At 36.8% G+C, this 13,757-nt stretch overlaps 1 protein-coding gene across 9 annotated transcripts in view; it reads left to right on the top strand.

Annotated features, from left to right (window-relative positions):
• acacb (acetyl-CoA carboxylase beta) overlaps positions 1–13,757 on the top strand; it is a 32,479-nt gene that overhangs the window by 11,160 nt on the left and 7,562 nt on the right. For 6 of the 9 annotated variants that reach the window (XM_051109303.1, XM_051109305.1, XM_051109306.1 and 3 more), the window contains 30 exons: positions 28–189; positions 1,438–1,601; positions 1,736–1,886; positions 2,004–2,107; positions 2,204–2,285; positions 2,367–2,512; positions 2,604–2,754; positions 3,380–3,514; positions 3,887–4,033; positions 4,122–4,310; positions 4,538–4,638; positions 4,766–4,854; positions 5,034–5,158; positions 5,679–5,792; positions 6,757–6,870; positions 6,946–7,035; positions 7,119–7,237; positions 7,541–7,582; positions 8,483–8,506; positions 9,004–9,147; positions 9,246–9,345; positions 9,470–9,577; positions 9,659–9,715; positions 9,802–9,843; positions 9,929–10,144; positions 11,247–11,402; positions 11,683–11,886; positions 12,702–12,857; positions 12,971–13,093; positions 13,299–13,568. In XM_051109303.1, coding sequence (XP_050965260.1) covers positions 28–189; positions 1,438–1,601; positions 1,736–1,886; positions 2,004–2,107; positions 2,204–2,285; positions 2,367–2,512; positions 2,604–2,754; positions 3,380–3,514; positions 3,887–4,033; positions 4,122–4,310; positions 4,538–4,638; positions 4,766–4,854; positions 5,034–5,158; positions 5,679–5,792; positions 6,757–6,870; positions 6,946–7,035; positions 7,119–7,237; positions 7,541–7,582; positions 8,483–8,506; positions 9,004–9,147; positions 9,246–9,345; positions 9,470–9,577; positions 9,659–9,715; positions 9,802–9,843; positions 9,929–10,144; positions 11,247–11,402; positions 11,683–11,886; positions 12,702–12,857; positions 12,971–13,093; positions 13,299–13,568 — 3,825 coding nt within the window. The remainder of the gene's footprint in view (positions 1–27; positions 190–1,437; positions 1,602–1,735; positions 1,887–2,003; positions 2,108–2,203; positions 2,286–2,366; positions 2,513–2,603; positions 2,755–3,379; positions 3,515–3,886; positions 4,034–4,121; positions 4,311–4,537; positions 4,639–4,765; positions 4,855–5,033; positions 5,159–5,678; positions 5,793–6,756; positions 6,871–6,945; positions 7,036–7,118; positions 7,238–7,540; positions 7,583–8,482; positions 8,507–9,003; positions 9,148–9,245; positions 9,346–9,469; positions 9,578–9,658; positions 9,716–9,801; positions 9,844–9,928; positions 10,145–11,246; positions 11,403–11,682; positions 11,887–12,701; positions 12,858–12,970; positions 13,094–13,298; positions 13,569–13,757) is intronic. The other 3 variants (XM_051109308.1, XM_051109307.1, XM_051109309.1) reach the window with 3 other exon arrangements.

The following is a 13,757-nucleotide window of genomic DNA, read 5'->3' as shown; positions in this document are numbered from 1 at the left end:
TAAACTTTTGGTACCTTCTCTCTGCAGATAGCAATGGGGATCCCTCTTTACAGAATTAAAGATATCCGTGTCCTGTTTGGTGAAACACCATGGGGAGACTCACCTATTAACTTTGAATCTCCAGAATGCATCCCCTGTCCACGAGGACATGTCATAGCTGCACGCATTACCAGTGAGAACCCAGATGAGGTGAGCGATTAGCCCAGGACAGTCTTTACACAGTGGCATAAATCTGTTGCATATACACAGTCATTCAAAAGTTTGGGGTTAGGAAGATTATTTTTAAAGAAAAGAATGCTTTTATTCACCAAGGATACATTAAACTGTTCTAAAGTGACAGTGAAGACAGTTATGATGCTACATCTTTTTAAGTTTCTGTTCATTGAATAATCTTGAGAAAAATGTATTAGTTTTCACAAGAAAATTTAGCAGCATAACTGTTTTCAACATTAATTGATAATAATAAGAAGAACTATTTTGTAAGGAGCAAAGCAGCATATTAGATTGATTTCTGGTAGAAGGTTCAAATGCTCATTTCATTTAGTGCTGCCATATTTCTTCAGAGGCTTCAGAAGATAGTTACATTTTTTGTTACTTGTTTCAGTGAGTTACATCATCAGTGAGTGTTTGAATCATCTGTAATAGTTGCATATGAGTCCCTCATTTGTTCTCATTGTGAAAAGATGGATCTCAAAATCATGCAGTCATTGTTGGAAAGGGTTCAAATACACAAAAATGCTGAAAAAAACCCTGAAGAACGTTGTTGTGCCATTCAAAACCCTGAAGAACAGCGGGCAGTTTAACTGTTCAGGACAGAAAAAAGACTCTTGACTTATCACTAAACAAAAAGAAAAAAAAAACAGCTTTGGATCATTCAGGTAACAACACAGTATTAGAAATCAAGGGGATGTAAACTTTTGAATGGGGTCATTGTTATAAATTTAACTATTATTTTCTCTTGTGGACTATATGTAAACATCTTTTATGTGAAATATCTTATTCAGGTCAGTACTAAATAAACAATAACATGCATTTTGTATGATCCCACTTATTTTGGTAAAAGAATTAACATTCTGCAGATTCTTAAAGGGGGGTGTAAACTTTTGACCTCAACTGTAAATGCATTTGTGGTAGGCTTAAGAGACTTTCTTTTTAAAACCATTAAATCTTTCCAAGCCCAAACTTTTTTTTATGCACAATCATGAAAATATCCTCGAAATTATTCTGCAAAATGTACTACTTTGCTATTCATTGCTATGATTTCATTTACTGCTTAATTGCATTTTTTTAAAGATATTTTTAGAAGCGTAGTTTTAATGCGGTTGTTTTAATGGATAGTTTCAGTAGTCTTTGCGTAGTTTAAATGCAGCAGTCCTTGAAGTCCGCCTTAGCTGTTTATTAGTTGATTCATTTATTTGTTATTTTTATCCTTACAAGGGCTTTAAACCAAGCTCAGGCACAGTTCAGGAGCTGAACTTCCGCAGCAGTAAGAATGTGTGGGGTTACTTCAGTGTAGGAGCAACTGGAGGCCTACATGAGTTTGCAGACTCTCAGTTTGGGCATTGTTTCTCCTGGGGCGAAAACCGAGAAGAGGCCATTTCGTAAGTTCCTGGAGACTATCAATAGATGCTTGTGTCTTTTCTTTTTTGCTCTTTAGAAAAAACAAATTATATCAGATAGAGCTCTATTTTTAAAGTAGATAAATCAAAGAGGTCTTTGTACCTATGGCCTGCAGGAACATGGTGGTAGCCATGAAGGAGCTGTCAATCAGAGGAGATTTCAGGACCACAGTTGAGTACCTCATTAAGCTATTGGAGACGGAGAGTTTTAGGAACAATGACATCGATACTGGCTGGCTGGATCACCTTATTGCAGAGAAAGTGCAGGTAAGACCCCTTTAGCAACTCTGTTCTACTTTACCCATGTAAAATAAAATTTGTAGCCATTTACAGTGAAGTGACATTTGTTTTACAGTATGTTATTTTATTGTATGTTTCTTTTAGGTGGAGAGACCAGACACCATGTTAGGTGTGGTATGCGGTGCTCTACAAGTTGCTGATGCAAGTTTTAGAGAGAGCATGTCTGACTTCCTGCATTCACTGGAGAGGTATTTCCACTACTTGGACACTCCAGCATTTACTGTAAAGCACTGAAAACCCAAAGAAACCACTTCTATGTTTTAATGCATTTATGTTTGATTCAGGGGTCAGGTGTTGCCTGCTGCTAGTCTCGTCAACACAGTCAGTGTTGATCTGATCTATGATGGAGTCAAATACTGCCTACAGGTAAGATAAAAAACACTGAAATTCCTTTGGTCAATTTTTATTTAACAGAATTGAATATGTGTGTTTGTTTCTGTGGTATAGGTGGCCCGCCAGTCACCCACTACGTATGTTATCATAATGAATGATTCAGATATTGAAGTTGATGTCCATAGACTCAGTGATGGCGGTCTACTACTTTCCTATGGTGGCAGCAGCTACACAACTTACATGAAAGAAGAGATTGACAGGTTTGAGAAGAAGAGGTATTGTTCTGTATCCCACAGGGTACTTTCTTTTGTGCCAGCTGACATTTGTGGTCTTTTCACATATTTTGTGCAGCTACCGCATCACAGTGGGCAACAAAACGTGTGTGTTTGAGAAGGAGCGAGACCCTACGGTGCTCAGGTCGCCCTCTGCTGGCAAGCTGTTGCAGTATTTAGTTGCTGACGGATCCCATGTTCTGGCTACCCAGCCTTATGCTGAAATTGAGGTAAAGATAAGGCATTTTATATTTCTAGGTAGCAGTTTCCGTTTACAGAATGCACATTTTTCATATGCTGTATATGATCTTGTGTGGTTTACATACGCTTGATTCTTGATGCTGTGTTGTTAACTGAATGATCCACAGCTGTGTTTTTTGTTTAGTGATAGTTGTTCATGAGTCCCTTGTTTGTCCTGAACAGTTAAACTACCTGCTGTTCTTCAGAAAAATCCTTCAAGTCCCTCAAATTCTTTGTTTTTTCAGCATTTTTGTGTATTTGAACCCTTTCCAACAATGACTGTATGATTTTGAGATCTTTCTCTTCACATTGAGGACAAATGTGGGACTCATATGCAACTATTACAGAAGGTTCAAACACTCACTGATGTTTCAGAAGGAAACACAATGTATTAAGAGCCGGGGGATAAAAAACTTCTTGAATTTGAAGATCAGGGTAAATTTAGTAAGTATTAAGAATCAAGCATATGTAAACTTCTAAACAGGGTCTTTTTTACAAATTCAACTATTTTTTTTTCTTTTATGGAGTATATGTAAACGTCTTTTACATTTTGCAAATTCTGCAAGGTTTATGCAAACCTTTGACCTCAACAGTACTTTTGCTGTCTTTTTACAGGTTATGAAGATGGTGATGACCCTGCATGTCCAGCATTCTGGTTGCATTTGCTTTTTAAAAAGACCTGGAACAGTATTAGAGCCTGGGTGTATAGTAGCCCGAATGGACCTGGACGACCCCAGCTGTATTCATCCGGTGATTCAACTATAATTTCTCCTCACAAGATGAAGCACATGATAAAATAAATTGTTTAGTACTCTTTATTTAGAGTGCTGGGAAAATTTGTATTTGGGTTTAGTTAGTTGGCCCAAATATGCATTGGGACAGTTTGACTACACTCAAAATGTACTATATGAATCTAATTGCCCTATGAAAGAAAATAACAACTTACAAAAATCAGCTCATAAAAAAGAAAAGTGAAGATAGTTATGTGAAAAGAATTTGGTAAGATATTTAATGCATTCATGCATTTTTAAATGTAATTCATGCATGTTTTAGTGTCAAAATACTTTCTGAGTCCACAGTTTTTGTGTCTAATTTATATTTTTTCTTGATCTACTCCACCAGGTAAAGCCGAATACAGAGCCATTACCATCCCAGGAGCCTTTACCTGTTGTAGGGGAGAGGCTTCACCAAGTGTTCCACAATGTTTTAGAAAACCTGGTGAAAATCATGGATGGATACTGTCTGCCAGAACCATACTTCAGTCAAAAAGTCAGAACATTAATCCAGATTAGATTAGACTTTCATGATAGTAGCATGAAAACAATTCAGTCTGTTACCAATCCATATGTTGTTACAGTTGAAGAAATGGCTTGACACATTGATGAAGACACTTCGGGATCCATCTCTACCTCTTCTTGAACTGCAAGAGATTATGACCAGCGTGGCAGGGCGTATACCAGTTACTGTGGAGAAGGCAATTCGAAAGGTCATGGCACAGTACGCCAGTAACATTACCTCTGTGCTCTGCCAGTTCCCCAGCCAAAGGGTGAGTGATGAAATTAATATACTTATCTGGAACATAGATTGTGCTCTTATCTGTAGACAGCATTACATAAGTCAAGTTTAACTCATCTTTATCAATCCTCAGAACCATCAAATTATTGGAAATCAACAATTTTAGTTGATTTACCAATTTGTTATTAAGATATTACATAAATATTTAAGTTGTGGGGGCAAAAAAAGTTTTAATCAGTTTTTAATCAACACTTCCAGATAGCAAATATACTTGACAGCCATGCTGCTACACTTCAGAGGAAAGCAGACAGAGAGGTTTTCTTCATGAACACTCAAAGCATTGTGCAACTGGTGCAAAGGTAAGAAATGCCTGATAACTGGTTCAGGCTGATAACCTAATAGATCCTACCTCTGCTGTTATCTTAAGATAACCAAAGACTTCTCTGTTAACTAAAAAATGTCAATATGCACCTATAATCATTTTAGGTACCGAAGTGGCATTAGAGGGTATATGAAATCAGTTGTGCTGGATCTGCTGAGACGGTACCTTCAGGTGGAGATGCAATTTCAGCAAGGTAAAAGTATCCCTATAATCTTGATACCACTGTCACATCAGAGCGAACAGAAGATGATTTAAGACGTTTTACCTTTCTTTTTGAAATATTTCTGGAAAACGGTAGATAAAGGACATAAACATGAAAATGGTTAGTTTTAAATTAAAAAAAAAAGTATAATTCTTTCATTCTCTTGACAGCTCATTATGATAAATGTGTCATCAACCTAAGAGAGCAGTATAAGCCTGACATGACTCCAGTACTGGAGTGCATCTTCTCCCATGCTCAGGTCTCCAAGAAGAACATCCTAGTCACCATGCTCATAGTAAGATCCTTTCTGAAATACTTAAAGGGATAGTTAACCCAGTAAGACCTTCATTGATCTTCAGAACACATATTAAGATATTTTTGATGAAACCTGAGAGCTTTCTACCCCTGCATAGACAGCAACACAGCTGACACGTTCAAGGCCCAGAAAGGTAGTACAGTCATTGTTAAAATAGTCCATGTGACATTAGAGGTTCAACTGTAATTTTATGAAGCTACGAGAATACTGTTTTTCTCAGATTTCATCAAAAATATCTTAATTTGTGTTCTGAAGATGAACTAAGGTCTTATGGGTTTAGAAAGACATGAGGGTGAGTAATTATTGAAGTTTCATTTTTGGGTGAACAGTCTGTTTAACAGTGCTTGTTTATTTTCTCAATCTGTGGCTTTGTGAGTTGATTCCCCTCAATCATTATTAAAATAGCAACAGAATGTTTAAGTAGGAGTAGCTCAAAGCAATAGTTTGATTTTAGTGATGCATCCCATGCTCAGTTAATTTATAATGCAATATCTTTCAGGATCAGCTCTGTGGCCGGGACCCAACACTTGCTGATGAGCTCATGGTCATTCTAAATGAGCTCACACAACTCAGTAAAATGGAAAACTCTAAAGTAGCACTTCGGGCCAGACAGGTATAAATCTCAGGGGTTGTGATCTTTACCTTCTGCTGACTCACTTACAGTATGTTTTAATGTTGACTCTGTTCAAAAATAGCATACTACTGTACTGTACTATTTTATCAGTATATACACTACTGTTCACTACTATTAAGCTGTGCAAGTGTTTTTGACTTTGATAATGTGACTTTGGAGACTGGAGTTATGGCTGCTGAAATTTAAAAATAATAATAAACTACTATTTTAAATTGTAATATTTCACAATATTCCTATTTGACTGAATTTTGATTAAATAAATGCAGCCTTGGTGAGCCTTTTTTCAAAAACATGAAAAAAAATCTTACCAAACTGAAAAACTGGTAGTGTTTACTGTGTAAAGTACGCACACCTACAATGACCTACAACATTTTCCAAAATAATACTGCTTTTATTTCCAGTATAGCAACATATCTTTTTTTTTGACTATATGATTGGACAGCCAACAGTTGCTATGTACATTTTACACAATTTTGTGAAAACAGAATGTCACTCTCTAAATAAAACATGGAATGTTGTGTAGACACAAAATAGCATACGAATTTGATGATGCTTATTGTTTAGAAAAAATGCTTAGTATTTAGAATAAAATAGTAGGCAGCATAAAGTATATATGTGACCCTGGACCACAAAACCAATCATAAGGGTCAACTTTTCTACACCATCTGAAAGCTGAATAAATAAGCCATTGATGTATGGTTTGATAGGACAATATAGGTAGGAAATTTACAAAATGTCTTCATGGAACATGGTCTTTACTTAATATCCTAATGATTTTTGGCATAAAAGAAAAATTGATCATTTTGACCCATAAAATGTATTTTTGGCTGTTGCTACAAATATACCCATGCTACTTAAGACTGGTTTTGTGATCCTGGGTCACATATGACACATTATGCACTAAGAAGTAGACTGGCCATAACAGCTCTCTATGTTTCTTTAGGTGTTGATCGCCTCTCATTTGCCCTCATATGAACTTAGACATAACCAGGTGGAATCCATCTTTTTATCAGCTATTGATATGTATGGACATCAGTTCTGTCCTGAGAACCTCAAGGTAAAGCTGCAGCGATTATTTTGTCTTTACCATTTAAGACTTTGTATATTTGATGATCTAATTCTGCATTTGCAGAAACTCATTCTGTCCGAGACCTCCATCTTTGACGTCTTGCCCAGTTTCTTTTACCACAACAACCGAGTGGTTTGCATGGCTGCTCTAGAGGTCAGTAAAGTTTCACCTTTTCTTCCCAAATGTTAAGGGTATGCTGTCAAGACTTTTCAATGTATTGTGTGGGAATTCCTCAGGTATACGTACAAAGGGGATATATAGCATATGAGCTGAACAGCCTTCAGCATCATCAGCTGCAGGATGGAACATGTGCAGTGGATTTCCAGTTCATGTTACCATCGTCCCACCCCAACAGGTATAGCAGCAACCACGTGTAGATTTTTATATTTAAAATAGGGCTTACAAACATGATCCAGATACGCAAATCTTCAGTGTATTCTCATGAATTCAAAATAGGAGTATTGTGACCAACTTTTTTATACAACTTTTTTATACAGAACAGACCACACTGTTTATGTAATAGAATAGCAATAAAAATTAAGCTAGTATTTGCTAGAACTAAGCTAGAACTATTTTCTAGGCTGGATGTTTCTATATGATCCTCTGTAATGTTTATTCTTATTTTGACATTGTTTTCTATGTATCTCTCCTCTGAAAGAGATCCTTACACCTCATTGAGCCAGTCCATGCCCAAACCCACGTAATACGCTCTTTATTTATTAGCATCTCTTTAATGAAGTAATATATAACCGAGTGCACAAAAACAGATTTTGTCTTACACTCCTAACTTCCGACTTTGGGCTAAAGCCTGGTTTTGGGTTCCCCCTACTAAGCTATACTTGGCGATGGTATTGAGCACAGCACAGGGGCAACAGATTTCATACCATCACGCTGGGGTGTTTGAAGTGATTGATCAACTTGTTTTGAGTATGAAAGAAAAAGGTACATAGGTGATTAGATTGCAGTTACTTTTACAAATTACAGTAGGTTTAAATTATTTAAAATAGACACTGAATCATGCACTTTCTTTGTATATACGTGTAAGTCGACATGAAATCAAAATTGAACTGTTTACATTCCTACACAATCCTGGTCTCATTTGTGAATGGTTAATCAAAAGACAAAAGTTTTGTCTTTTGTTTTGTCATTTTTCATCGAAATGTAATAATCAGAAATATGTTACATTATGGAAGTAAAATGGTTGTGACACCTTTTCATGTCGATTTTAAAGCATCAAAATCTAAAATATTAAAAAATCTTTATACAAATGTTTACAGTTCTTCGAATCAAAGCAGATTGGTCAATCACACTGAATCACGTTAACTGGGTTTTCTGAATACGGATAGTATATTAAGGATTGTAGCTTTTAGATGTGTTCTCATAAAATGCAAAAAGTGATTCTCTGACAGTTACATTTGCTTGCTCCTTATTTTTCTTAGACCTATATAACCTAATGATAAATAATAATTAAAATCTATTTTGATTTTTTTTATAGAGAACTATTTCTGCTAAGATTGTTTTTAACATAATCATGATAGAAAGAGATCCAAATTTAGAGGATGGCGATCCCATGCTAACAACTCACCTGCTCTCATTTCAGAGGGAGCAGTCCTACTTTGAACAGGTAGAGTACAGCTCCTCCCTGCAACCAGTCAGCCTTGTGTGTACAATACCGCAATACCTTGTGTGTCTGCAGCAATGCATGCTGGATGCATCTGTTTAATGACTTGGAGAAATGTAGACCCAAAGGGTGATCCGTTTAATTGATTGATTTGGATTTAATGGCACAGATAATTTTGTCAATTTATTGAGTAATTCTCCAATCCTAAATTTCCTTAAATGTGCTTCCACTCAGCACAGCCCAAAAATGTGGAATGCATTTACCAATCCATTCCTGAACTCTTGCCTGTTTAATTTAGATGAGACACATACTCCAATTTCACTCAAGCTGAGAATATAAAGGAAGATCACTGAGTATTTTGCATTAAACAGCACAAGCAGTGCCATTAATTTAGCATTTTTGTCCATAATTGGTACCCATAATTCCCTTCTTTTGCCTGTTTACTCTCTCATTTACTCACACAACACACACACACATACACAATCCTCTTCCCTTCTCAGAGTGTCTGTTCCTGTGAATGATTCGGGAGAGTTTCAAACAATGCGTCGTCAGGGCAGTGAGCTCTTCCTGGAGGGGGCGCTGTCGCCCCCCTGTCAGAGGATGGGAGCCATGGTTGCCTTTCATAGTTTTGACCACTTCAAAAGGTGCCGTCACACTTTTTTCTTTTTATAAATAGAGAATTTGATTAAATGGTTAACAAAATGCAAGATTTTATCTGAACTGTGGTTTGATTGTGTCATAGGTGTTTTGATGAGGTTATCTGCCGCTTTGCGGATCCGCTTTGTGAGAGTTCTTTGTTCTCTGATGGCTGTTCCACCTTCTGTGATGGGGAGAGTTGTAAGGTCAGATTTAAGATAAAAAACAAACATTAATATTGCACTCAAAAATAAATGTCATTCCAAACCCATATGACTTTTATTTTTCTGTGAAACACGATATTTAGTTAATGATCTGTCTCTGTTTCAGAACATGAAGGAAAACCCCATACACATCATAAATGTGTCAATCAAACAAGCAGACACTGAGGATGACGATGCTTTAGTCAAAGCGTTCACTGCCTTTGCTAACTCTAAAGTAAGTATTTTAAACACTTTAGATGTCCTTTTAGATGTGTGTGCTGCGCCATGACTTGACTCTCTTTGTGCCCAATTTCAGAAAACTGTGCTCTATGAGTATGGAATCAGAAGAATCACATTTTTAGTTGCACAAAAGGTAAATGCACAAAAACACAAATGACTTCCATTGCCAAAATATATTGTCAATCAGAAAAGATTAAAAAGGTATATCTTCCCCCTCAGCGGGAGTTCCCGAAGTACTTCACATTCAGGGCCAGAGATGAAGTAAGTGATGCATCTATTGATTTCATCTTTTAAATATGTACAGTATAGAGTAACAGCTGAACATTGTCCTTTTTTTTCCCTTTAGTTCCATGAAGACAGAATCTACCGTAACCTGGAGCCGGCTCTGGCCTTCCAGCTTGAGCTGAATCGTATGCGTAATTTTGATCTGACTGCCGTTCCCTGCGCCCACCATAGGATGCAGCTGTACCTGGGTGCTGCTCGTGTGGAAGAGGGTGCAGAGGTCACAGATTATCGCTTCTTTATCAGAGCCATCATTCGCCACTCTGACCTCATCACCAAGGTAAACAATATTACTACTAGACAGTATGAAATATTATATTTAATAGAAATTAAGCCACGGTATATTTAAAACCGTTAAGAGTTAGTTTACTCAAAAATGAAAATTCTGTCATTAATTACTTACCCTCATGTTGTTCCAAAGCCGCAAGTCCTTTGTTCATCTTTAGAACACAAATTAAGATACTTTTGATGAAATCTGTGAGCTTTCTGATCCTGCATATACAACAATTAATTTGTGTATCGAACATGTACGAAGGTCTTACTGGTTTGTAATGACATGAGAGTGAGTAATGACAGAATTTTCATTTTTGGCTGAACTATTCCTTTAATTGTTACCATGCCAATTTTACAATTTTAAGCTAAAGCAACTTGTAGTGCATTTTTCAGTTTTTTTTTTTTTTTGTTAGTGTGAATATTTGGGTCAGAATTTATGTGATTACATTAGTCTAACTGGACACCATCATAAATGTTTGCTTGAATAACCCTTGGCATAAATCATACAATAATTTTCTATACTAAATAGAATTTTTACACAAAATTATAATTGGATTTAAAATTTTGGGTCAGACTTGTATTTTAAAAATCTTTGTATTCTTAAAAACAATCGTTCTGATATGCTGATTTGGTGCTGAAGAAACATTTATTATTATCAGTGTTCTACTGTAATATTTTAGTGAAAACTGTGATGCATATTTCTTTGTTAAACAATTAATAGAAAATGTAAAAGAACAGCATTTAGAAGTCTTTATTGTCACTTTTGATCAATTGATTGCATTCTTGTAGAACAAAAGTATTAATTTCTTTAATAATAATAATAATAATAATAATAATATTGATGTACATTATGTCTCAATTGCTTCCAACTCCTACTTTTTTCAGACTTGGCAATAGAAATTAAGAGACAATAGATGTTAAAATGTTAATGCTAATGAATAATATAAAACCAGAAATCCAAAGTAAAACCAAAGTTCTTATTTCATATGATAACAAAATACAAAAATATGACCTGTAGGTTGTTGATGGGTATTTGTAGGGTATTTTTATAAATTGCCTTTATTTTATACGAAGCATTTTTTAATGTATTCTTTTCACACTTTCTGTAGGAGGCCTCGTTTGAGTACCTGCAGAATGAAGGAGAGAGGCTATTGCTGGAAGCAATGGATGAGCTTGAAGTGGCCTTCAGTAACATATCCACTCGTACTGACTGCAATCACATCTTCCTCAATTTTGTGCCAACTGTTATTATGGACCCCTCAAAGGTAAACTTTTTTTTCTTTTAGCCTTAAAGGGATAGTTCACCCAAAAATGAAAATGATGTCATTCCAAACCCATAAGACCTTTGTGGATCTTTGGAACACAAATTAAGATTTTTTTGATAAAATTCGAGAGCAAAGGTCTTATACTTTTGGAATGACATGAGGGTAAGTAATGAAAGAATTTTCATTTTTGGGTGAACTACACATTTAAATGTATTAATCAGCTACTGCCAGTGTTCCTGAGCTGTATTGCTCAGTTACATTCTGTCTTCTTTTCCTACAGATAGAGGAGTCCGTCCGCTCAATGGTGATGCGGTACGGTAGTCGTTTATGGAAGCTGCGTGTTCTCCAGGCTGAGCTTAAGATCAACATCCGCCTCACCACCAATGGAGATGTCATTCCCATCCGCCTCTTCCTCACCAATGAGTCTGGCTACTATTTGGACATCAGCCTATACAAGGAGGTCACTGACCCCACCACTGGACAGGTACAACCTACAGTCTCCAGATTACACCACATGACAGATTTGCATAACACAAAGTAGTCACAGAGGAATAAATGTGTTTGAGTGAATTACTTTACCTTTTTTCTAATACAGATTTCAAAGGTAGATAGACTGATATCTGACCCAGTTGTTTTGAGAGTCACTGCCACAAGTATAGAACATTCAAAGGTCAAGAGTTCATCAATTTAGACACAACAGCAGCTGCTTCATAAATCTGTTTATCAATATGCTTAGTACCGTTTCTTCAGCTGACAGTGTTCCTCCCACCAACATCAAAGCTGTTTATTTTTAGAGGGTGCAAGACTGCTAAACCACAACACAGGGTCGTGAGTGTAGTCTGCAAAAACAATGGCTAATTCAAAGTCGTATATGTGCTTTCATCTCTATTTCGCTGTGCTCTGAAGTGCATTTGAATTTCTTCTTGTAAACTGAAATTGATTCACTACTGACTGCCACTTTAGCTGGGCTATCTTAAAAAAAATGTGATACTTGCAGTTGTTGTCAGACTCCTGAGTTGTAATATTTAATAACATAATCTTGAGGGTTTCAGTCTTTTTCTTATTCAAGTAGATAGAAGCTGTACTTGCATTACTGTAACGTGGTTATTTACCAAAACTCTGTGTCTGTGAAGTGAGACTTTGATGTTGAACAGTTCTAGACAGACTAGAAATCGCATACTATACAAATTGACTCCAATGCCACCCATTGTCTAAAACAGTATCTGAACACCACATGACTTTTCCTGTTTTTCATAATTTTCTCAATAAGGGTTACTTACATGTATTCATGTTCTGCAGATAATGTTCCAGTCGTATGGAGACAAGCAAGGTCCACTGCACGGCATGCTAATCAACACACCATACGTCACAAAAGATTTACTGCAGGCCAAACGCTTCCAGGCTCAGAGCCTTGGCACTACATACGTCTATGACTTCCCTGAGATGTTCAGACAGGTGAGGTGATCCAGTTAAGATTAAACCTGTTCTCACTGTGATTGTGGTGCTGTTGTTTTTGGGATGTATTGTTGGACTGACATTAGCCCATTATCTCTTCTTTCGGTTGTCAGGCTTTGTTTAAACTTTGGGGACCAGGAGACAGCTATCCTAAAGACGTGTTGATGTGTAATGAACTGGTTCTCGATTCTCAGGGGAGACTTGTACAGATGAACAGACTACCAGGAGACAATGAGGTGCTTCAATGAATTCTTACCATTTTCCTTCAGGGATTTTCTGTTCAGCAGTGTGTACACTCTGCTGCTCAGTACTAATTCTCTGTGGATTGCAGGGGAATGCTGTTCATCTGTCATAATTTACCTTGTACAGAAACAACATTCTCAGCAATGAAGTAAATTGATTAGCTGTATAGTAAGTCATTTGTTTGTCCTCGCTTCCCAGATTGGCATGGTGGCTTTCCGTATGAAAATGAAGACTCCAGAGTACCCAGAGGGCAGAGATATCATTGTGATCTGTAATGATATTACCCATATGATTGGCTCATTTGGGCCTCAGGAGGATGAGCTGTTTTTACGGGCATCTGAGCTGGCCAGAGAAGAGGGGATTCCACGCATCTACATTGCAGCCAATAGTGGAGCTCGAATTGGCCTGGCGGAGGAGATCCGCCACATGTTTCAGGTGGCTTGGGTCGACCCAGATGACCCTTATAAGGTGATCGAATGCTCCAAAAGAGTTAAAGGAGAAGTCCACTTCCAAAACAAAGGTTCACATATAATGTAGTCACCCCCTTGTTATCCAAGATGTTTATGTCTTTCTTTCTTCAGTCGTGAAGAAGTTATGTTTTTAGAGAAAAACATTTCAGCATTTTTCTCCATAAAATGGTTCCGATTTTGAACTTTC

Source organism: Labeo rohita, chromosome 5 (genome assembly GCF_022985175.1).
Source record: "Labeo rohita strain BAU-BD-2019 chromosome 5, IGBB_LRoh.1.0, whole genome shotgun sequence".
Taxonomy (NCBI): domain Eukaryota; kingdom Metazoa; phylum Chordata; class Actinopteri; order Cypriniformes; family Cyprinidae; genus Labeo; species Labeo rohita.
Note: the sequence above shows the minus strand (reverse complement) of the source record. Positions and strands in the feature narration are given on the sequence as shown.